This window comes from Hyla sarda, chromosome 8, assembly GCF_029499605.1.
Source record: "Hyla sarda isolate aHylSar1 chromosome 8, aHylSar1.hap1, whole genome shotgun sequence".
Lineage (NCBI taxonomy): Eukaryota > Metazoa > Chordata > Amphibia > Anura > Hylidae > Hyla > Hyla sarda.
Genome location: NC_079196.1, coordinates 208,942,400 through 208,968,317, shown reverse-complemented (window position 1 = coordinate 208,968,317; position 25,918 = coordinate 208,942,400). Strand labels below are relative to the sequence as shown.

The 25,918-nt window shown below is 41.9% G+C and overlaps 1 protein-coding gene across 2 annotated transcripts in view; it reads left to right on the top strand.

Moving 5' to 3' along the window:
- Window positions 1–25,918, top strand: part of PRKCB (protein kinase C beta) — a 262,417-nt gene that overhangs the window by 160,058 nt on the left and 76,441 nt on the right. For both annotated transcript variants that reach the window (XM_056536493.1, XM_056536492.1), the window contains exons 4-8: window positions 640–751; window positions 13,693–13,821; window positions 17,084–17,240; window positions 17,346–17,480; window positions 22,427–22,523. In XM_056536493.1, coding sequence (XP_056392468.1) covers window positions 640–751; window positions 13,693–13,821; window positions 17,084–17,240; window positions 17,346–17,480; window positions 22,427–22,523 — 630 coding nt within the window. The remainder of the gene's footprint in view (window positions 1–639; window positions 752–13,692; window positions 13,822–17,083; window positions 17,241–17,345; window positions 17,481–22,426; window positions 22,524–25,918) is intronic.

Sequence of the window (25,918 nt, the reverse complement as noted above, 5' to 3'; positions counted from 1 at the left end):
TAGTTTTGTGTGTTACCAGTAAGGGACAAATAATACCGCCACACCATGACCACCGCTACAATTACCACTGACTAATACAGCTATATTGTTAGTGAATAAAACAGACTATACAAAAGACCAATATTTCCACATACATTCACCATATGGAGGTAGATACCACCTATGCACAGTAGCAAAAAAGAGCAAAAAATATCCAAGGGGGTGAAAACTTATGCAAGACACTGTATATAGTTTTGTTGGAAAATGTGGTTGAACATGTCGTCTATTCATGGAACCCCCATTTAGGGTTTAGGAATCTAGTAGGCGGTCCTAATTAGGGACTGACAGTTATTTCTGTATATATACTTATACAGGAAAGTCTGTCAATCACTGAGAAGGACCGCCCACTGGACTCCTAAGCCCAGAATGAGCAGAGTATTAGATTAACAAACTACAAGTGACATTGATTTTTTTTTTTTTGCCCCATAAAACTATATATATCAATCTGCTCAGCTCCTCCTGCTCTATAACCTGAGGTCTGTAGATTGGATGACATATTAAAGGTGACAGGTTCCCTTTAGGAACTTTCAGTAGATAATGGAGGACTAAGAGTGACCATTATAACCCCTGCAGTGACTGTGTTCTCTCTCCTCTATCCAGGACCCCAGAAGTAAGCACAAGTTTAAGATCCACACGTATTCCAGCCCGACGTTCTGCGACCACTGCGGCTCGCTGCTCTACGGCCTCATTCACCAAGGGATGAAGTGTGAAAGTAAGACTGCGTCTGATGTGTCGCTGTCAATGTGCACCTATGATCCTTGTTAACGTTTTTGTGACACTCGTACACCCTGACCAATGACTCTCCAGCTTCCCAGCATGTCCTCACATCCGAAGGCAATAAAGGGACAATTAACTTGGGACAATAAAGTAAAAATAAACACAATTAGTGTAAAGGAAACTAAACAAAACACACAAATATTAAAATTGTATAAATCATTTTTTGAGGATTTAAAAAAAAATATATAATAAAGTATTAATTTATTATTAATATTTATTATTATTATTATTATTATTATTTATTTTATTATCTATAAATATATTTTTTTTTTTTTTTCCCCTAAAAAAATAATTTATAGTGTGGAAAGGAGAAAAAAAAATAAAAAATAAAAATAAATATATATATATATATATATATATATATATATATATATATATATATAGTGTTAATAAATATTTGTGCGTTTTGTTTGTTTAGTGGAGGACTCCATCACTACTCTCACTACTCTCACTAACCTTCACTAACTCAGAAGCTGGTCAGACAATGCACACTGAAGTGTGTATCAGAAAGGTGTGAGGTAGCGGTTTGTGTGGAAGTACCTGACTGCGCCAAATTCATCAGTAAGCGTGTGCTTTTTTTTGATAAATTTGCACAACCACGTGAAAAGCCCGGGGGAAAAACAGTGTAAAAAAAAAATCTACAGTACACGAACAATGATAAATGCCAGCCTGAAGAGGTGTCCTCTCCCTGAGGAAAGTACTGACCCCTTTTAAAGCCTCAGGCCTCTCACCACAGCCAAGCCAGATCACCCTGCTCTGTACTGACGAGGGGCAAACACGCCGAAACAGCTGTCTGCAGATGGGTAGAAACTTCCCTTTTGGGGAGTAGTCTGGCTTGGCATAAATCCCGATCAGCTTTTTATATTCCTTAACAGGAGCCAAGCATATTCCCCTCATACATATATATATATATATATATATATATATATATATATATATATGTATATGTGTATATATATATATATATATATATATATATATATGTGTGTGTGTGTGTGTAAAATATACAGATAGATATCCACACGAAAATAGTAACAGCAGCAGCACATCCATAAGACAAAAGTGTAGCTTTATTCAGCACAAAATGCCAGAGCAATGTTTCATCCGTCGCTCTTGTGAGAGAGGGCTGAAACGTCGCTGTGGCATTTTGTGCTGAATAAACCTACACTTTTGTCTTATGGATGTGCTGCTGCTGTTACTATTTTTTTGTGTGGATATTTTAAAGGCTTGTGACTGAGGCTATTAATGTGCTGCTCCCTCCTTCATTTTTTTCTCTATATATATCAGAAAAGTAGTGGCGCATTCAGGATAAAGCAAGGTGCATGGTGCAGGCTAAACCAAGTTCCAGGACCTGATAGTATCCACAGCAGAAAATGCAGATATATATATATATTATTTATATTTATTTATATAGATATATACAGTACAGACCAAAAGTTTGGACACACCTTCTCATTCAGAGTTTTCTTTATTTTCATGACTATGAAAATTGTAGATTCACACTGAAGGCATCAAAACTATGAATTAACACACGTGGAATTATAGACATAACAAAAAAGTGTGAAAATCTGTCATATTCTAGGAAAGTGTCACCAAGTGCAGTCACAAAAACCATCAAGAGCTACAAAGAAACTGGCTGACATGCGGAGCGCCCCAGGAAAGGACGACCAAGAGTCACCTCTGCTGCGGAGGATAAGTTCATCCGAGTCACCAGAAATCTCAGAAATCGCAGGTTAACAGCAGCTCAGATTAGAGACCAGGTCAATGCCACACAGAGTTCTAGAACAGACACATCTCTAGAACAACAGAGGAGACTGTGTGAGGCCTTCATGGAAGAATATCTGCTAGGAAACCACTGCTAAGGACAGGCAACAAGCAGAAGAGACTTGTTTGGGCTAAAGAACACAAGGAATGGACATTAGACCAGTGGAAATCTGGGCTTTGGTCTGATGAGTCCAAATTTGAGATCTTTGGCTCCAACCACCGGGTCTTTGTGAGATGCAGAAAAGGTGAACGGATGGACTCTACATGCCTGGTTCCCACCGTGAAGCATGGAGGAGGTGTGATGGTGTGGGGGGAGGAGGTGTGGTGGTGTGGAGGAGGAGGTGTGATGGTGTGGGGGGAGGAGGTGTGCTGGTGTGGGGGAGGAGGTGTGCTGGTGTGGGGGAGGAGGTGTGATGGTGTGGGGGAGGAGGTGTGATGGTGTGGGGGAGGAGGTGTGATGGTGCTGGGGAGGAGGTGTGATGGTGCTGGGGAGGAGGTGTGATGGTGTGGAGGAGGAGGTGTGCTGGTGTGGAGGAGGAGGTGTGCTGGTGTGGAGGAGGAGGTGTGATGGTGTGGAGGAGGAGGTGTGATGGTGTGGAGGAGGAGGTGTGATGGTGTGGAGGAGAAGGTGTGATGGTGTGGAGGAGGAGGTGTGCTGGTGTGGAGGAGGAGGTGTGCTGGTGTGGAGGAGGTGTGATGGTGTGGAGGAGGAGGTGTGCTGGTGTGGAGGAGGAGGTGTGATGGTGTGTGGGGGGGGGGGGCTTTGCTGACACTGTTGGGGATTTATTCAGAATTGAAGGCATACTGAACCAGCATGGCTACCACAGCATCTTGCAGCGGCTGCTGTTCCATCCGGTTTAAGTTTAGTTGGACCATCATTTATTTTTCAACAGGACAATGACCCCAAACACCTCCAGGCTGTGTAAGGGCTATTTGACCAAGAAGGAGAGTGATGGGGTGCTGCGCTGCCAGATGACCTGGCCTCCACAGTCACCGGACCTGAACCCAATCGAGATGGTTTGGGGTGAGCTGGACCGCAGAGTGAAGGCAAAAAGGGCCAACAAGTGCTAAGCATCATGGGAACTCCTTCAAGACTGTTGGAAGACCATTTCAGGTGACTACCTCTGGAAGCTCATCAAGAGAATGCCAAGAGTGTGCAAAGCAGTAATCAAAGCAAAAGGCGGCTAGAACCTAGAATATGACAGATTTTCACACTTTTTTGTTATGTCTATAATTCCACGTGTTAATTCATAGTTTTGATGCCTTCAGTGTGAATCTACAATTTTCAGTCATGGAAATAAAGAAAACTCTTTGAATGAGAAGGTGTCCAAACTTTTGGATATATATATATACACAATCCAACAGTAGAAGCAGCACAACCAAATAATATAAATTGAATGAGAGGGGTCGGGTGCGAGCAGGTATAATCAGTCCGAGGTTCTGCAGCTCTCCAAAAGTAGATAAACAAACGTGTTTATTGACCCATGGTCAGAAGTGAAATATAATTTCATATATATATATATATATATATATATATATATATATATATAATCACTGCATCTGTAAAGACCAGGCCTATAAAAGTTGACTAAAAAGAAACACTATGAAAAAAAAAAAGAAACATTTAATTGTTCCTTAGCTATTGATAAAGGGGGAACCCCCCCCCCCTCTGCCACCGAAAAACATCACTCACGTACACTCCTTGCAAGCACTGCAACCTCCTATTCAGTGTACCACCTGGAGCGCATCAATCGCATCCATTGCCTGGAGCGCATCAATGGCATCCATTGCCTGGAGCGCATCAATCGCATCCATTGCCTGGAGCGCATCAATGGCATCCATTGCCTGGAGCGCATCAATCGCATCCATTGCCTGGAGCGCATCAATCGCATCCATTGCCTGGAGCGCATCAATCGCATCCATTGCCTGGAGCGCATCAATGGCATCCATTGCCTGGAGCGCATCAATCGCATCCATTGCCTGGAGCGCATCAATCGCATCCATTGCCTGGAGCGCATCAATCGCATCCATTGCCTGGAGCGCATCAATCGCATCCATTGCCTGGAGCGCATCAATCGCATCCATTGCCTGGAGCGCATCAATCGCATCCATTGCCTGGAGCGCATCAATCGCATCCATTACCTGGACCTATCTCCATCGAGCCGGACGCCGCTCCATGCCATCCAGAAGTTGGCTCACCCTTCACAGGCAAGTCTCACCACCTCCTGCTAGCTTCCATCCCGCAACTGCATATTTGCGCACCGTCCCCGGACCGCAGGTACTATACCCGTGCCGCCCTGCGAGTAGACTGTACTTTCTCTTTTTGTACTTCCATCGTATTTATGGATTCGCATTATGAACTGATACTCTCAGACACCCCAATGCGGCAATAATAACCTTTTTAATACCGATACCAGCGCTGAACATTGAAACAAAGGACATTTCCTATATTATCACAGGTGGCAGAAGTCTTAGCCACTAATACTAACCTATGGATTTTAAACCTGCCTTATAATATTTTATATTATTTTATATGATACTTTATACATGTGCTGACCCTGCAGCAAGGGCCCTGCTCAGGGTACAGCTCCACACTGTATTGATCTATTAAAGGGGTTATCCAGGAAAAAAAATTTTTATATATATCAACTGGCTCCAGAAAGTTAAACAGATTTGTAAATTACTTCTATTTAAAAAATCTTAATCCTTTCAGTACTTATGAGCTGCTGAAGTTAAGGTTGTTCTTTTCTGTCTAAGTGCTCTCTCATGACACGTGTCTCGGGAACCGCCCAGTTTTGAAGCAAATCCCCATAGCAAACCTCTTCTAAACTGGGCGGTTCCCGAGACACGTGTCGTCAGAGATTTCTAAGACAGAAAAGAACAACCTACACTTCAGAAGCTCATAAGTACTGAAAGGATTAAGATTTCTTAATAGAAGTAATTTACAAATCTGTTTAACTTTCTGGAGCCAGTTGATATATATATATATAAAAAAGTTTTTTCCTGGATAACCCCTTTAAATAAAAGACGTATCGTAAAACCAGCCACATCTCTAGCCATATTTAACATTTATTACCATTATTTTGCCAACTGTTCCTTGAGGCCTTAATACCTTTTATATTTTTGAAGAAAATAAATTAAAATGTTCTTTTTCTTTTTATTTAATAACTAGATTTTTCTATATATATTCAGCAACAATTAACCCCTAAAGGCCCATGCTGTCGTTACGATGTCTCTGACCACTACCTAATACTGGTCTAGGATGTTTTCTATTAAATATATATATATATATATATATATATATATATATATATATATATATATAATGTGTGTAAATAAAATTATTACTTGGCATAAGTGGGTAAGTGTTCTCGTTATACTAGCTTTGCAAAATATAGCAGTAAAAATAGTGAAAATAAGCAAGTTTAAAGGGGTACTCCGCTGCATAGTGTTCGGAACAAACCATTCCGAACACTGGAGTCGGGAGCTTGTGATGTCATAGCCCCGCCCCCTCATGATGTCATGTCCTGCCCCCTCAATGCAAGTCTATGGGAGGGGGCGTGACGGCTGTCACGCCCCCTCCCATAGACTTGCATTGAGGGGGCGGGACGTGATGTCATGAGGGGGCGGGGCTATGACGTCACAAGCTCCTGGCTCCAGCGTTCGGAACGGTTTGTTCCGAACACTAAGCAGCAGAGTAACCCTTTAAACACCTACATCTTTAAAAAAAAAAAAACTGAAAAAAATGTTTTTTTTCTTTCTTGCTGGCTCCTAGATTCCAAAAAAATGTGTCAAGCCCTGATGTTAGGCTCTGTTCACATCAGCATTGCTGCTTGGTGCCCCTTTCTATTCCCTGCTTGCCCCCTGACAGGCTTGTTACGGCTATATCTCATATGCTTAATCATTCAATTAAAAGTGCAGAGTTGATTAGTTTTATTTGGCGGCCATGCAGCTTTTCAATATTGTTTTTGCACGTTTTTTTTGTTATCTCCTTAGTTCACATGATTGTAAAATTCACAGACAGAGAAATGTGCAGATGGAGTCGTCGCCTGCGCAGCCGTATGCGAATTATGACCTTGGCAGGCAGCAGCGATCCTCAGTATGTTAGTGCACAGAGCCCTCTGCTGGTCAATTCTGGAATGACAAGCAGTACTTTTTCTGACTTATCTGACGGGCTGAATTCAGCTGTGGGGGCCCTTTTAAAGGGGGACTTCGGTGAAAAGCGTTTATTTTTTTTTTTTTTATTAACTGATGCCAGAAAATAAACAGATTTGTAAATGACTTCTATTTAAAAAAATGTTAACCCTTCCAGTACTTATCAGCTGCTGTTTGATCCACAGGAAGTTGTTTTGTTTTATTCTCTCTGCTGACACCTCTGTCTGTCTCAGGAACTGTCCAGAGCAGGAGAGGTTTGCTATGGGGGTTTGCTGCTACTCTGGGCAGTTCCTGAGACAGACAGAGGTGTCAGCAGAGAGCACTGTGGTCAGAAATAAATTTGAAAAGAAAATAACTTCCTGTAGAGCATACAGCAGCTGATAAGTACTGGAAGGGTTAAGCTTTTAAATAGAAGTAATTTACAAATCTGTTTAACGTTCTGGCACCAGTTGATTTAAAGGGGTATTCCAGGCAAAAACTTTTTTTTTATATATCAACTGGCTCCGGAAAGTTAAACAGATTTTTAAATTACTTTTATAAAAAAAATCTTAATCCTTCCAATAGTTATTAGCTTCTGAAGTTTTCTGTCTAACTGCTCAATGAGGATGTCACGTCACGGGAGCTGTGCATGATGGGAGAATATCCCCATAGGAGCTGGACAGCTCCCGGGACATGAGTCATCAGAAAGCAGTTAGACAGAAAACAGCTACTCAACTTCAGAAGCTAATAACTATTGGAAGGATTAACATTTTTTAATAGAAATAATTTACAAATCTGTTTAACTTTCCGGAGCCAGTTGATATATAAAAAAAAGTTTTTGCCTGGAATACCCCTTTAAGGTCTCAACATCTTTTATCCACTAAGGATACCATGCACCTGTAATGTCCCCAATAGAGAGTATTCTCCAAATTGAATAAATTGGATGTCAATAATTTTTATTTTTTAATTTTTTAGTCTTGAAAAAGGTTTATTACACATTTCTTATGACACAGTCCTAGGAGACCTCAGAGCAGTGTTTCCCAACCAGGGTGCCTCCAGCTGTTGCAAAACTACAACTCCCAGCATGCCCGGACAGCCAAAGGCTGTCCGGGCATGCTGGAAGTTGTAGTTTTGCAACAGCTGGAGGCCCCCTGGCTGGAAAACACTGCCTCAGAGTTCAATTCTAGGCTTCACTGGGGCAATCAAAATACTTGGAAAACATTAAAAAAAAACTTAACTAAAGACTAAAAATATAGAAGGAATTTGGTTGGATTTGGCAAATCTCTATGTACCTGTATTTTTTCGTTTTTATTTTATTTTTTTGTTTTTGTTTTGGAAAGTCGCTGCAAAATTGTGCTGTTTTAGTGCAATGTTGCAAATCGCAGTAAAAATGTGTAATTTTTTCTGTGATTTTGGAAAATCGATGCAAAAAATTCAGTAAAAACGTGTAAAAAAAACGCAGTAACAAATCCTACATGCAAACACAACAGCTCAAAAACCTCAATCTTTTTATAAAAAAAACCTCAGTTGGGATTATAGGTCAAATCACTTTAACCTCGGGACAATATTTCTCTAAAAACACCTCAAATAAGAAAACACATTAAAACTGCACAAAATGTGAACTGATCCCAACCCACTTGTGAGTCAAAATTTTCCAGCACAAAAAGCCTATTTAGGTGACCAGGTGCAGTGATGAGACTCTATCCCCCTCTCTCTTTGCAAAGCCAAAGGATTTATATGAATTATGAGAAATTTAGGCAGCATTACAAACTATGGTGGACATTTATCATTGTAGGTGTAGGCGAGGCATTTTTTTTTACACTTTTTTTTTCTTTTGTATGCTGCTTGTGTGTAGGTGCACCAAATTTTGTGCAGATAAACATTTCCTGGATTTTCTCTGGTTTGTTAGTTGCACAAAATTTGGCGTTTTTTTTTTTATCCTGCTGCACAAAAATTTTCTACACATACACGAAAAGCGGAGCCAGGCCAGGGCCGGTGTATTTTTGCAACTTTTTGGAAGTGTTTGTGCATAAATTTGCGACTTTTCTTAAAAAAAAAAAAAAAAAAGTTGCAGTTGATTCATGACCACTGTGATGGGGAAATGGATAAATGGTTTACTGCAAGTCAACATTGTGAAGAATGTCTATTGGAAAAGTCGCAAGAAAACCCCACTTCGCCTAAACTGCGCCAAATATAAACAACAAAACGGCTCTGAATGCAATGATTAATGTCCCCCTATACCAATAATGGAATTGCATCCAGTATGGAGGCAAACTCATGCCTGCCACATCAGCTAAAACAGGTGAGCACAAGGAATACACAAAAAACTCTACATTATTGTCTAATAATAGCATATGATGCACAATAAATGCAAAAAAAATAAATTAAATAAAATAAAAAGGCCTTAAGTACTTTTGTTTAAAGGACAAATGCAAGATATGCCATCTGTTTTTGATCAGTAAGAGTCCAAGCTTAGGGACCCAGACCTGATCCTAAAAATGTAGGCAGTGCGGCACTCGATTCATCACTGTGACCCTTTGCCGCCTTTCTCTGCACAGCAGGCCCTGCAGCACAGCTTCATTCAGGTGAGTAGGGTCGGCTGGGGATCCCTGCACAGCAGAGCCGCCTCCTCTCATAGACAGCTGTGCAGCCTGTGGTGTTTATGACCCCTACAGCAGGTGCTGGGTTTATGATAAGACAGAGACCTGGTATATAGAGACTGAGAATTACTAAAATGCATAGAGGTGTGTGTGTGTGTCCCAGCATTGTCCTGTGTGTGTAAGACAGGCAGAGCAGAGAACAGCAGGGTGCCATCGATTAACTCATTTTGGGGGGTGCTAGCTGACCTTGACCTGTCTGGTTTATTAAATACTTCCTCATGAAGTAACAAATCTGGAGTATCTTTTCTTACAGTGTTGTGCTGTTCCTCTGTTATTCCTACTGGTAATTTATGAATAAATAGACAACTGGGTGTTTATAATTTCCCCTGTTACTAGTGGGGTACCACAGGGGTCAGTCTTGGGTCCTGCTCTATTTAATATATTCATTAATGACCTTGTAGAGGGGTTGAATAGTAAAGTAGCAATCTTTGCAGATGATACTAAACTCTGTAAAGCGGTAAACACTATAGAGGACAGTGCACTGTGTATAGTAGATAACACAATAGAGGACAGTGCACTGTGTATAGTAGATAACAATATAGAGGACAGTGCACTTCTACAAATGGATCTGAATAGGTTGGAGGTTTGGGCTAGGAAGTGGCAGATGAGGTCCAACACTGATAAATGTAAGGTAATGCACATGGGGAGGAAAAATCCGGGCTTAGATTATGTATTAAATGGGAGAACACTTGGGACGACTGACATGAAAAAGGACTTAGGAGTCTTAGTTAATAGTAAACTTAGCTGTAGTGACCAGTGTAGGGCAGCTGCTGCCAAGGCAAATAAAATCATGGGGTGCATCAATAGGGGCATAGATGCCCACAACAAGGAAATAATTCTACCGCTGTACAAATCACTAGTCAGACCACACTTAGAATACTGTGTATAGTACTGGTCAGACCACACATAGAATACTGTGTACAGTACTGGTCAGACCACACATAGAATACTGTGTACAGTACTGGTCAGACCACACATAGAATACTGTGTACAGTACTGGTCAGACCACACATAGAATACTGTGTACAGTACTGGTCAGACCACACATAGAATACTGTGTACAGTACTGGTCAGACCACACATAGAATACTGTGTACAGTACTGGTCAGACCACACATAGAATACTGTGTACAGTACTGGTCAGACCACACATAGAATACTGTGTACAGTACTGGTCAGACCACACATAGAATACTGTGTACAGTACTGGTCAGACCACACATAGAATATTGTGTACAGAACTGGTCAGACCACACATAGAATACTGTGTACAGAACTGGTCAGACCACACATAGAATACTGTGTACAGTACTGGTCAGACCACACATAGAATACTGTGTACAGTACTGGTCAGACCACACATGGAATACTGTGTACAGTACTGGTCAGACCACACATGGAATACTGTGTACTGTACTGGTCAGACCACACATGGAATACTGTGTACAGTACTGGTCAGACCACACGTGGAATACTGTGTACAGTACTGGTCAGACCACACGTGGAATACTGTGTACAGTACTGGTCAGACCACACGTGGAATACTGTGTACAGTACTGGTCAGACCACACGTGGAATACTGTGTACAGTACTGGTCAGACCACACGTAGAATACTGTGTACAGTACTGGTCAGACCACACATAGAATACTGTGTACAGTACTGGTCAGACCACACATAGAATACTGTGTACAGTACTGGTCAGACCACACATAGAATACTGTGTACAGTACTGGTCAGACCACACATAGAATACTGTGTACAGTACTGGTCAGACCACACATAGAATACTGTGTACAGTACTGGTCAGACCACACATAGAATACTGTGTACAGTACTGGTCAGACCACACATAGAATACTGTGTACAGTACTGGTCAGACCACACATAGAATACTGTGTACAGTACTGGTCAGACCACACATAGAATATTGTGTACAGAACTGGTCAGACCACACATAGAATACTGTGTACAGAACTGGTCAGACCACACATAGAATACTGTGTACAGTACTGGTCAGACCACACATAGAATACTGTGTACAGTACTGGTCAGACCACACATGGAATACTGTGTACAGTACTGGTCAGACCACACATGGAATACTGTGTACTGTACTGGTCAGACCACACGTGGAATACTGTGTACAGTACTGGTCAGACCACACGTGGAATACTGTGTACAGTACTGGTCAGACCACACGTGGAATACTGTGTACAGTACTGGTCAGACCACACGTGGAATACTGTGTACAGTACTGGTCAGACCACACGTAGAATACTGTGTACAGTACTGGTCAGACCACACGTAGAATACTGTGTACAGTACTGGTCAGATCACACGTAGAATACTGTGTACAGTACTGGTCAGACCACACATGGAATACTGTGTACAGTACTGGTCAGACCACACATGGAATACTGTGTACAGTACTGGTCAGACCACACATGGAATACTGTGTACAGTACTGGTCAGACCACACATGGAATACTGTGTACAGTACTGGTCAGACCACACATGGAATACTGTGTACAGTACTGGTCAGACCACACATGGAATACTGTGTACAGTACTGGTCAGACCACACATGGAATACTGTGTACAGTACTGGTCAGACCACACATGGAATACTGTGTACAGTACTGGTCAGACCACACATAGAATACTGTGTACAGTACTGGTCAGACCACACATAGAATACTGTGTACAGTACTGGTCAGACCACACATAGAATACTGTGTACAGTACTGGGAACCAGTGTACAAGAAAGATATAGTGGAGCTGGAGAGGGTTCAAAGACGGGCAACCAGAGTAATACGGGGAATGGGAGGACTACAGTACCCAGAAAGATTATCAGAATTAGGGTTATTTAGTTTAGAAAAAAGAAGACTTAGGGGAGACCTAATAACTATGTATAAATATATCAGGGGACAGTACAGAGATCTCTCCCATGATCTATTTATACCCAGGACTGTATCTATAACAAGGGGGCATCCTCTACGTCTAGAGGAAAGAAGGTTTCTACACCAGCACAGACGGGGGTTCTTTACTGTAAGAGCAGTGAGACTGGAATTCTCTCCCGGAGGAGGTGGTCATGGGGAACTCTGTAAAAAAAAAAAAGAGTTCAAAAGGGTCTGGATGCATTTTTGGAGAATAATAACATTACAGGTTATGGATATTAGATTTATAGGGACAGAACATTGATCCAGGGATTTATTCTGATGCCATATTTGGAGTCGGGAAGGAATTTTTACCTCTAGTATGAGGGTTTTTTACCTTCCTCTGGATCAACTCAGTAGGGACTCATTAGGGTTATAGGTTGAACTTGATGGACTCTGGGCTTTTTTTCAACCTTATGAACTATGATACTATGTTACTTGTCAAAGGGGTAGGTCCTGCACAGTCAGCACTAAATTGACATTTTTAGGGTCACACCCTCTGTACATTTTCAGGAGGAATAACAGAGGAACATCACAACACAGTTCTAAGTAAGAATTTATTATTTTTTCCAGATTTTATATATATATAACTTTTTTTTAATTTTTTTTTTACTTATGGTGGAGTACAGACTGGTCAGCAGAGTGGATCGATCCCATAAAAATGCTGATTAGGGTCTATTCACATGTACAGTGTTCTGTGCATATATGATGCAGGATTTGACGCTGTGTTCAGTCATTCCGTTTACATAGACATCTGCAGCAGAATACTGTACGTGTGAATAGACCCTAACTCTGGTTACTTTGAGGGGGTACTCCACTACTTTAAAATGTATCCCCTAGCCTGACGTTTGGTTTTGAACTGATTTGTAAATTACTTATATAAAAATCTTAATCCTTCCAGTACTTATCAGGTGCTGTATACTACAGAGGAAGTTGTGTAGTTCTTTTCTGTCTGACCACAGTGCTCTCTGCTGACACCTCTGTCCATGTCAGGAACTGTCCAGAGTAGGAGCAAATCCCCCATAGCAAACCTCTCCTGCTCGGGAAGGTTCCTGAGACAGACAGAGGTGTCAGCAGAGAGCACTGGGGTCAGACTGGAAAAGAACTATACAATTTCCTCTGGAGCATACAGCAGCTGATAAGTACTGGAAGGATTAAGCTTTTTATATACAAATAATTTACAATTCTTTATAACTTTCTGGCACCAGTTGATTTAAAAAAAAAATAGTTTTTTTCCCCCTCTTTAAATACATTTTCCAGCCATGTATGTAGAGCTTGTTTTATTCTTTTTAAGAAATACACAGCCCCTGCCCTGTCCTCCATGATGCCCGTACCGCGCTGTACTGACTATATACACGTGTATTCTTGTTTTTTTCCCAGCATGCATGATGAATGTACACAAACGCTGTGTAATGAACGTGCCGAGCCTCTGCGGGACGGATCACACCGAACGCCGTGGAAGAATTAATATCAAAGCGGATATCAACAAGGAGGTGCTGACAGTGTGGGGTGAGTCCGTTTTAATGTATTTATTTATTTTTGGGGAAATGGGAAATACACACAATTTGCGAAAGTATGTGAACCTCTGATCAGTTATATCCATATCGCTCTGCAGGTTAACCAATGAAAATACATAGAACATCTGCAACAGATACTACAAAGCTTTGCTGCCAGACACAAAGGAACAGGGTACAGTGGGTTAAAGGGGTACTCCGGTGGAAAACATTTTATTTTTATTTTTTTAAATCAACTGGTGCCAGAAAGTTAAACAGATTTGTAAATTACTTCTATTAAAAAAATCTTAATCCTTCCAGTACTTTTTAGCAACTGTATGCTGCAGAGGAAATTCTTTTCTATTTGAATTTCTTTTTTGCCTTGTCCACAGTGCTCTCTGCTGACACCTCTGTCCGTGTCAGGAACTGTCCAGAGCAGCATAGGTTTGCTATGGAGATTTTCTCCTGCTCTGGACAGTTCCTGATACGGGCATCAGGTGTCAGCAGAGAGCACTGTGGAAAAACAAAAAATACATTTTAAAAGAGAAGAATTTCCTCTGTAGCATACAGCTGCTAAAAAGTACTGGAAGGGTAATAGAACTAATTTACAAATCTGTTTTTCTTTCTGGCACCAGTTGATTTAAAAAATAAAAAAAATGTTTTCCACCGGAGTACCCCTTTAATGTACTGAATGTTGCTACTATGTTCAGCCCACTAAAGTAAGTGGCTATATGCTGGCCTCCCTTTTTGACAGGCTGCCAACGTATACCACCCCGTGTGGCCAAAACCATCATGTGAATAATGCCTAACAAATATTACGAAGTCATCAGTCTTCTCCACGGGCTCCTGTAACTTGTCTCGATTCCCTTAGTGTTGTGTTCCTCAACCTGTGGCTCTCCATCTGTTGCAAAACTGCAACCCCCATTACACCCTGACAAAATTCAGCTGTTCGGGCATGCAGGGAGTTGTAGTTGTGCAACAGCTGGAGAGCCACAGGTTAGCGAACACTCCTTAGCGCAGTGTTTCTTAAAGGGTTACTCCGATGGAAAACTTTTTTTTATTTTTATTTTAAATGTACTGGTGCCAGAAAGTTAAACAGATTTGTAAATTACTTCTATTAAAAAATCTTTATCCTTCCTGTACTTATTAGCAGCTGTACTACAGAGAAAATTTTTTTCTTTTTGTATTTCTTTTTTGTCTTGTCCACAGTGCTGACCCCTCTGTCCGTGTCAGGAACTGTCCAGAGCAGCATAGGTTTGCTATGGGGATTTTCTCCTGCTCTGGACAGTTCCTGATACGGACATCAGGTGTCAGCAGAGAGCACTGTGGTCAAGATAAAAAAATAATTCAAAAAGAAAAGAATTTCTTCTGTAGCATACAGCTGCTAAAAAGTACTGGAAGGGTAAAGATTTTTTTAATAGAAGTAATTCACCAATCTGTTTAACTTTCTGGAGCCAGTTGATTTAAAAAAAATAAAAATGTTTTCCCCCAGAGTACCCCTTTAACCATGGCATCTCCAGCTGTTGCACAACTACAGCTCCCAGCATGCCCTGACAGAATTCAGCTGTCAGGGCATGCTGGGAGGTGTAGTTGTGCAATAGCTGGAGATCCACAGGTTAGCTAACACTTCTTAGCGCAGTGTTTCTTAACCACTGTGTCTCCAGCTGTTGCACAACTACAACTCCCATCACGCCCTGACAGAATTCAGCTGTCCGGGCATACTGGGAGTTGTAGTTGTGCAACAGCTGGAGAGCCACAGTTTGGCTAACACTCCTTAGCGCAGTGTTTCTTAACCATGGTGTTTCCAGCTGTTGCACAACTACGACTCTCATCATTCCCTGACAGAATTCAGCTGTCCGGGCATACTGGGAGTTGTAGTTGTGCAACAGCATGAGAGCCACAGGTTGGGGAAACACCTCAGAAACACACCTCAGCACAGTGTTCCCCAACCAGGGTGCCTCCAGCTGTTGCAAAACTACAACTACTGTAGATTCGCAACCTCTGGAGGCACCCTGGTTGGGAAACACTGGTATAGATGTTCAGGCTAAACATGTTGCTCAACCAACCCAATCAGGGTGCCTCCAGGTGTTGCAAAATTACAACTCCCAGCATGCCCGGACAGCCTTTGGCTGTCCGGGCATGCTGGGAGTTGTAGTTTTGCAACATCTGGAGGCACCCTGGTTCGGAGACACTGGTATAGATGTTTAGGCTATACATGTTGGCCCAACCAGGGTGCCTCCAGGTGTTGCAAAACTACAACTCCCAGCCGAAGGCTGTCCTGGCATGCTGGGAGTTGTAGTTTTGCGACCGTTGGAGGCACCCTGGTTGGGAAACACTGCCTTAGCGTATTCATGAATGATCAGAGGCAGTCTGCATTCAGCGTGACCCCGCTATGTCGCAGTATCTGCTTTTCACCACTAGATGCCGCCATATTCCACGCATTTCCTTGCCAGCTAAGAACTTGGCAGAGAACATAAATGTCATCTTGTTGCATGTCTGAGGATTTCGGTCTTATCATGGCTGAGTAAGCCGTCATGCTGATGCAGACTGTAGTCCGGCCATTCGATTATACGCATCTAAGCCATATCCCATGCAGGATCCATGCAAAATCCAGCCCACAGTATGAATTCAGTGCTTGGATACAGCTCTCTGTAGCCATCTGGAACATTGCATGCGGCTTATTTGCAGTCCTGTGTAAAACTAGATATAGCTCATAGTAATATGGTGAATTTTGGCAAATGTTAGAATCTATAGGTAACGTGTATAGATGAGCGAACTTACAGTAAATTCGATTCGTCACGAACTTCTCGGCTCGGCGGTTGCTGACTTTTCCTGCATAAATTAGTTCAGCTTTCCGGTGCTCCGGTGGGCTGGAAAAGGTAGATACAGTCCTAGGAAAGAGTCTCCCAGGACTGTATCCACCTTTTCCAGCCCACGGGAGCACCTGAAAGCTGAACTAATTTATGCAGGAAAAGTCAGCAACCGCCGAGCCGAGAAGTTTGTGACGAATCGAATTTACTGTAAGTTCGCTCATCTCTAGTAACGTGCAAAAGTCGATAAACCAACAATATACAAGAAACCAACACTCTCTAATCTTCCCAGATATTAAAAAACTATAATATTCATGCAGAAATGATTGCAAAACTACAACTCCCAGCATGCCTAGACAGCCCATGGACACTTTTTCCCCTGCTCTCAGACCATGCTGGGAGTTGTAGTTCCGCAGCTGGAGAAGCACATCTTTGACTCCTCTTTCGTTTTCTTCATGTCCTCTTTAGTGGGAGAAGCAAGAAATCTGGTTCCTATGGACCCTAATGGACTTTCTGATCCGTACGTCAAATTGAAGCTCATCCCTGACCCCAAGGGAGAAAGCAAGCAGAAGACGAAGACCATCAAGTGTTCCCTCAACCCTACATTCAACGAGAGCTTTAAATTGTGAGTGATGCCTCCATGATTCCGGTCCGCCGGGGCCGTGGCGGGGGGGGGGCACCGTCCTCTGTGTGACCGCTCCGGTGTCTTCTCTTCTCTTGTTTTTCATAGTAACTTGAAGGATTCGGACAAGGATCGCAGGTTATCGGTGGAGATGTGGGACTGGGACCTCACCAGCAGAAATGACTTCATGGGTTCATTGTCATTTGGCATTTCCGAGCTCCAGAAGGCTAGCGTGGATGGCTGGTAAGGTCACGTATATGGAAGAGTATTATAAAGGGGATCTTATTAACTCCAGATTTAAAAAATAAGTATATATATATATATATATATTTATTATACATATCAATTTTGTTGTGTGTGCAAATGATGTGTATATTAAATAAATAAATTAATATGAAATAATTAATGATATTAAATAAATATGAATAAAAATAAATAGGTGACACTTCCTTGGTGGCAGTTAGAGATGAGCGAACTTACAGTAAATTCGATTCGTCACAAACTTCTCGGCTCGGCAGTTGATAACTTATCCTGCATAAATTAGTTCAGCTTTCAGGTGCTCCGGTGGGCTGGAAAAGATGGATACAGTCCTAGGAAAGAGTCTCCTTACTTACAGTAAATTCGATTCGTCACGAACTTCTCGGCTCGGCGGTTGATGACTTATCCTGCATAAATTAGTTCAGCTTTCAGGTGCTCCGGTGGGCTGGAAAAGATGGATACAGTCCTAGGAAAGAGTCTCCTAGGACTGCATCCACCTTTTCCAGCCCACCGGGGCACCTGAAAGCTGAACTAATTTACGCAGGAAAAGGCATCAACTGCCAAGCCGAGAAGTTTGTGACGAATTGAATTTACTGTAAGTTCGCTCATCTCTAGTGGCAGTGTATCATTCCTTATGGAGTCTTGCTAACTGACCGGGAAATTTTGCCAAGCTAGACATCTCTCCAAAAGGAAAGATTTAAAGGGGTACTTTGGTGAAAAACCTTTTTTTTTTTTTTTTTTTTTTTTTTTAAATCTATTGGTGACAGTAAGTTGAACAGATTTGTAAATTATTTCTATCAAAACATCTTAACCCTTCCAGTACTTATCAGCTGCTGTATACTCCATAGGAAGTTCTTTTCTTTTTACATTTCCTCTCTCTCTGACCACAGCGCTCTCTGCTGACACCTCTGTCCATGTCAGGAACTGTCCAGAGTAGGAGCAAAATCCCCCAAAGAAAACCTCTCCTGCTCTGGACAGTTTTCCTGACATGGACAGAGGTGTCAGCAGAGAGCACTGTGGTCAGGCAGAAAGGAAATTTTTAAAAGAAAAGAACTTCCTCTGTAGTATACAGCAGCTGATAAGTACTGGAAGCATTAAGATTTTTAAATAGAAGTCATTGACAAATCTGTTTAATGTTCTGGCACCAGTTGATTTAAAAATAAAATTTTTTATTTTTTTTAAATTGCTTTTCACAGGAGTACTCCTTTAACCCAAAATCTGCAGACAGACTGTTTCGGGATATTTTCCCAGCCGGAAACAAAAAAATAAATAAAAACCAACTTTCAGCATGCCCGGACAGCCCTTGGGCATACTGGATGTTGTAGTTTTGTAACAGCAGGAGGCACCCTGGTTGGGAAACACTGCTATAGTAGGTTGGAATAAAACGCATCAAATGTATTAAGAGACATTCACCTCCTAAAGGGGTATTCCAGCCCTAAAAATCTTACCCTCCTCCCCTATACACAGAAAAGGGAATCCGCTTTGGGATCCCCAGCGATCATTGGAGTGAAGCCTTGACCCTCCCCGCTGCATGGTGCTCTGGACAGCACGCTGTTCATTCATTGTCTATGGGAGCAGCGGAGATACCCGAGCGATGTACTTTGACATCTCCTGCGCTCCCATAGACAATGAATAGAGTGCGTGACGTCCATTCACTGAGAGTCAGGACTCCATTCCAGAGATCACATGGGGGGGGGGTCCCAACTGCGGGGCAGGAGCAGTCCTGCGAGCGCCACAGCCTCAACACCGTATACATATATGCTCTGTACCATTAGTAGCAGTGGTTCCAGATACCGCAGTATTGCCCCTTTTTACATGAATGGGCCCAACGCTGCAGTTCCTTGCGCTGTCACTATTGATATTATGGCCTTGTAGATGCTGCGGCCCCTTTAAACAGGCGATTGTTTGGACCCCCTCCGATCGAATATTGATGGCCTATCCAGAGATTAGACTAGTGCCTCTTAACCAGGTCGCCTCCCGCTGTTGCAAAACTACAACTCCCAGCATGCCCGGACAGCCGGAGGCTGTCCGGGCATGCTGGGAGTTGTAGTTTTGCAACAGCTGGAGCGAATATTGGACTGTCTTTAAAGGGGCTTATCCAGGGAAAAACTTTTTTTTTTATATATATATATATATATATATATATCAACTGGTTCCAGAAAGTTAAACAAATTTGTAAATTACTTCTCTTAAAAAATCTTAATCCTTTCAGTACTTATGAGCTTCTGAAGTTAAGGTTGTTCTTTTCTGTCTAAATCCTCTCTGATGACACGTGTCTCGGGAAACGCCCAGTTTAGAAGCAAATCCCCATAGCAAACCTCTTCTAAACTGGGCGGTTCCCGAGACAGGTGTCATCAGAGAGCACTTAGACAGAAAAGAACAACCTTAACTTCAGAAGCTCATAAGTACTGAAAGGATTAAGATTTTTTAATAGAAGTAATTTACAAATCTGTTTAATTTTCTGGAGCCAGTTGATATATATAAAAAAAAAAGTTTTTTCCTGGATAACCCCTTTAAGAAATCTACACCTGCTAGGTAATTTGAACACACCATCCACTAATAACCTATCCACTTTTTAGTGAGAAAAATGGCAAATTATATTGGAACTCCAATGTCCGTCCATAGTTTGCGAATTTTCCCAGGCATCAAAGTGGCGCAGGTGCAGTATACTGCCCCCCCAATGTATATTTAGGCATTACAACTTTCTCTTTGCTTACGTCTGGACGGTCCCTTTGCAAAAGGTGGAGTGAAGGTCCTGTTGGTTTTGCGCCTTCCTCTGGACACGCGCCTCCATTAATCTCCGCTGTCCTCCAAATTCTCATTTCCTCTCGGGCTCGGCGGTGCATGAAGACTCTTATCTCTCCTCATCTCCAGGAAATCATTTTTACTCCATTGTCCTCCATAGTTACATTGGTACAATAAGTTCAGACTGTTCGCCGCCGCTCATCGTCAACCGCGCCGCTGCAGGGAGGCGGAATAGACCTGCGCGTCCTGATCCTATCGTTATGAGATGATCATCTTCGTCATCATCATCCGCAAATCGTCATCATCTTTAGAGATGAGCGAACTTACAGTAAATTCGATTCGTCACGAACTTCTCGGCTCGGCAGTTGATGACTTATCCTGCATAAATTAGTTCAGCTTTCAGGTGCTCCCGCGGGCTGGAAAAGGTGGATACAGTCCTAGGAGACTCTTTCCTAGGACTGTATCCACCTTTTCCAGCCCACCGGAGCACCTGAAAGCTGAACTAATTTATGCAGGAAAAGTCATCAACTGCCGAGCCGAGAAGTTTGTGACGAATCGAATTTACTGTAAGTTCGCTCATCTCTAATCATCTTCATCCACAAATGAAGGTATAATGAGCAGACAATGAGAACAATGTAGAGAGGGTTCAACTACCAGGGTCACGATATAATAGGAGGTCCAGAAACATTGATTCTAAATTGCGACTCGTCGGCTGTGACAAAACTACAACTCTCATCATGCACTGACAGCTGCAGGCAAGTTATACCTGTGTCTGTCCTCCTTAGGAGAATACTCTCCTAATCGGAGCATGCTGGGAGTTGTAGTTTTGCAACAGGTGTAGAGGTGCAGGTTGAGATTTTGATGCCATAGTTCAGTGTTTCCCAACCAGTGTGCCTCCAGCTGTTGCAAGATTACAACTCCCAGCATGCCCGGACAGCTCTCCTAGAACAGTGTGCGGCTTTCAGAGCATGCTGGCAGTTGTAGTGTTTGCAACAGTTGGAGAGGCGCAGGTTGAGACTGTTATACCCTAGTTCAGTGTTTCTCAACAAGTGGGCCTCCAGCTGTTGCGAAACTGCAACTCCCAGCATGCTGCCGACAGTAAAGAATATCTGTGTCTCCGTCCTTAATAGGATTTTCACCTAGAACAGTGTTCAGCGGTCAATGCATGCTGAGAGTTGTGGTTGTGCAACAGCTGGATTGACGTAGGTTGAGACTGTTATACCTTAGTTCAATGTTTCTCAACCAGCGGGCCTCCAGCTGTTGCAAAACAGCTAATTTTGCAACAGCTAGAGGCCCACTGGTTAAAGGGGTACTCTGGTGGAAAACATTTTTTTTTTTTTTTTTTTTTTTAAATCAACTGGTGCCAGAAATTTTAACAGATTTGTAAATGACTTCTATTAAAAAATCTTTTATCTTCCAGTACTTTTTAGCAGCTGTATGTTACCGAGGAAATTCTATACTTTTTTAATTTCTTTTTTGTCTTGTCCACAGTGCTCTCTGCTGACACCTGATGCCCGTATCAGGAACTGTCCAGAGCAGGAGAAAATCCCCATAGCAAACCTCTCCTGCTCTGGACCGTTCCTGATACGGGCATCAGGTGTCAGCAGAGAGCACTGTGGACAAGACAAAAAAGAAATTTAAAAAGTATAGAATTTCCTCTGTAGCATACAGCTGCTAAAAAGTACTGGAAGGGTAAAGATTTTTTTATACAAGTCATTTACAAATCTGTTTAACTTTCTGGCACCAGTTGATTAAAAAAAAAAAAATGTTTTCCACCAGAGTACCCCTTTAAGAAACACTGCCCCAGATCTTGGATTCTTTCCCTAACTGTTTCAAAACTACAACTCCCAGCATGCAGCAGAAGGCAAGGTATATCTGTGTCTCTGTCCTCTTTAGAATGCCCTTCTTGGACAGGGCATGCTGAGAGTTGTAGTTTTGCAACATCTGGAGAAGAGCAGGTTGAGACTGTTGTACACCAGTTCAATGCTTCTCAACCAATGTGCCTCCAGCTGTTGCAAAACTCCAACTCCCAGCATGCCCGGACAGCCGAAGGCTGTCCGGGCATGCTGGGAGTTGTAGTTTTGCAACAGCTGGAGGCCTTCTGGTTGAGAAACACTGCTCTAATTCTTGAATTCGTTCACCGACTAACAGTCCAATATGTCCTTATAGTTCCCTTGTCCTCCTAGGTTCAAGCTGCTCAGCCAAGAAGAAGGCGAATATTTCAATGTGCCTGTGCCACCCGAGGGGGAGGAAGGAAATGAAGAGCTCCGACAAAAGTTCGAGGTACGTAAAAAAAAAATTACCCGATCCCTAAAAGGCCACATATTCTGTAGCGTAAAAGAATGTCCCTAGGACATATCAAAAGTTTACCCAAGTGGCTGTGCCCATTTAAATCCTATTTTACGGAGCTGCAGCATGGTGGCCAAGACATGACCTGGAATAAGGCCGGGTTCACACCACGTTTTTGCAATACAGTTCCCGTATACATTTCCAATTTGGAAACCGTACGGAACCGTATTGAAAACCGTATGCCAAAAGATGCATCAGGTTGTGTCCGTTTTGCATCCTGTACCCAAAACCGTAGCCTACCACGATTTTTGGTCCGGGTGAAAAACCGTATTAAAACGTATCCAGTTTTTTTTTTTTTAAACATGGGAGTCAATGGGAACCGTACAAAACTGTATGTGCGTACGGTTCCATCCGGTTTTCACCATACGGTTTTTGACTTTGCACAGTTTTTTTTCTTGGAATTTCAATCAAACAAGTGAAACTTTATTCATAACGGAGTGAAAAGTTAAAAACATATACCTATTTTTTCTTAAAAAACGTATGCAACCGGACATCATTTTTCAAACCGTATTCGGATTAAAGTTTGTACACACGTTTTCATACAGTTTAGGCTGCATTCACACCACGTTTTTGCAATACAGTTCCCGTATACATTTTCTATGTGAAAACCTCACGGAAACGTATTGGAAACCGTATGCATTGACTCTCCATTGAAAACCGTATACCAAAAGATCCATCAGGTTGTGTCCGTTTTGCATCCTGTACGGTTTTGTCAGTTTTTTTTTCCTGTACCCAAACTGTAGCCTACCATGGTTTTAGGTCCGGTTGAAAAACTGTATTAAACCGTATATGTTTTTTTTTTAACATGGGAGTCAATGGGAACCGTACAGAACTGTATGTGCGTACAGTTCCATCAGGTTTTCACCATACGGTTTTTGACTTTGCACAGTTTTTTTTTCTTGGAATTTCAATCAAACAAGTGAAACTTTATTCATAATGGAGTGAAACGTTAAAAACGTATACGTTTTTTTCTTAAAAAATGGATGCAACCGAATGTACACACGTTTTGATACAGTTTAGCCAGGTTTTGAGGAATCCGCTTTTTTTTTTTTTTTGTAACCAAAAACCTGATACAGAACTGTATTGCAAAAACGTGGTGTGAACCCGGCCTATGACTGATAGCGTCAGTAATTTTTTCTGATGTGAAATAAAGAAAAACATTTATCTGGAATATTAGATTATTTATGATTTTTAGATAATTTTTATGGATATTGCAGGAACCATAGACTGCCATTGTAGTGCCCGTTATACGGTCACCCCTCAGATAACATGGCTGCATTTTTACACACACAGTTGATATTATCTTCACTTACCCTGCGCATAAGTCGGCCCCCTTCCCTATTTTACGGAGGGTTTTATCAACTTTTTAATGTTTATAATTTATTTATTTAATAATTTATTTATTTTTTATATTTTTTTGCATAACCTTCCTATGAACAGCCATATGTAGACATTATTTATATTATTTATTTATTTTTTCCATAACCTTCCTATGAACAGCCATATGTAGACATTATTTATATTATTTATTTATTTTTTCCATAACCTTCCTATGAACAGCCATATGTAGACATTTTGAACCAGCAAACTAAATGTCAATAGCTTTGCTTCTTTTGGCTTGCATTCTTCTTCTCCATTCACATCCAAAGCTGCAACCAAAAATGCCTTTGGTCCTGTACCCCCCAAGAACGCTGCGTCGTATACAAGCTCAGGTGACAGTCAGCCAGAGCGCAGATGACCTGCTTTGCTAGTGAAATTGTGAACGCAGCTCTGGATGTGAATAGAGGGAACGTGAATCAGGGGAAGTTACCCTGCAAGTGTGCATTGCATCGGTGAGGTTATTGCCTCTAATAATGTCTTCACTAGTGCCTTCGGCTACCCGGACATGCTAAAAGTTGTAGTTTTGCAGCAGCTGGAGGCACACTGGTTTGGAAACACTGATTTGTATAATTTGTATTTGTATGAAGCCAAAAAAATAAATATATATATATATATATATATATATATATATATATATATAGATATATATATATATATATGTGTGTGTGTGTGTGTATATATATATATATATGTGTGTGTGTGTGTGTGTGTGTATATATTTTTTTTTATATAACTATAGACACAAAACAATAGAAAATTGTTCATCAACAGTCATTGAGAGACAAATATGGACAAGTCACACAATTTTTAGTACATTTTATGGTCAGAGATCTTAGAAATGTTAATGAGTGGAAACATGAATTGAGAAATAGAAAAAAAAAATCTCCAAATGCATTTCAAAGACAACAGTCTTCTTCATCAGGGATAGTTTCCTGATGAAGAAGGCGGTTGTCTTCAAAAAGCGTTTTAGGCTTTTTTGTTTAATTTTATTTTTATTTTTTAAATTTTTTTTTGCTAGTCTCCCGTAGTGACATCACATATAAGAGCTGGGAGTTGTAGTTTTGCAGTAGCTGGATGTACCCTAGTTGGGAAGCACTGCGCTAGTCTGTGGTTGTTAAGCTCCAGGTTTGAGAGGATGAGAGCGATAACCCAGCACGGTGTTTGGATCTGGTACATTTACATATATATAACCATGCGCCGCCTTATCAGTCGTACCCGCTCCCAGCCGGCTGGGTAGACATTAACATTTGATTACCGCCTCATCTATTTTAAAAGCCGCGTATCCTAGAGGTCACAGGCCGGTAGCTGGAGTGCAGCTGGAGGTAGCCTGTCAATCTCGTCTTCTCGATGAGTTAATTTTCCGTGGATTTATCTGTGTTGCTGCCCGGACCTCTTCATCAGTTCGGCCGAGTCTCTCCCAGCTGCATCCACATTCGGCCGCTCATCCTCCCCTTCACCATGTCTTCTCTGTGCGCCAAAACTGAGAAATGACTCTCTAAGCCAGTGTTTCCCAACCAGGGTACCTCCAGCTGTGGCCAAACTACAACTCCCAGCATGACCGGACAGCCTTTGGCTGTCCGGGCATGCTGGGAGTTGTAGTTTGGCCACAGCTGGAGGCACCCAGGTTGGGAAACACTGCTCTAAGCTTTTCACCTACATCTGTAGTGAGTGCGGAGGGGAAGGGGAAGGGGCTGTGTATTTTCTAGGGTGCCTGGGCGACTCTATGACTTCTGCAGCAGGAATGGCAGACTACATACTAAGTATAAGGCTTCCAGACTACCTGATTACTGATAATTGAAATCCAACATGCCAAGTCTTTTTATCTTAGAAAGATTGGAGGTGTCTGGCAGCGGCTTTCTCTTCTCTCCCCATTCAATCACATAAGCATGCTCTGCGTATGTGGGCATGTTTAGCTGTTGATCTTAGAGCCCATTGACATTTCGGTATCT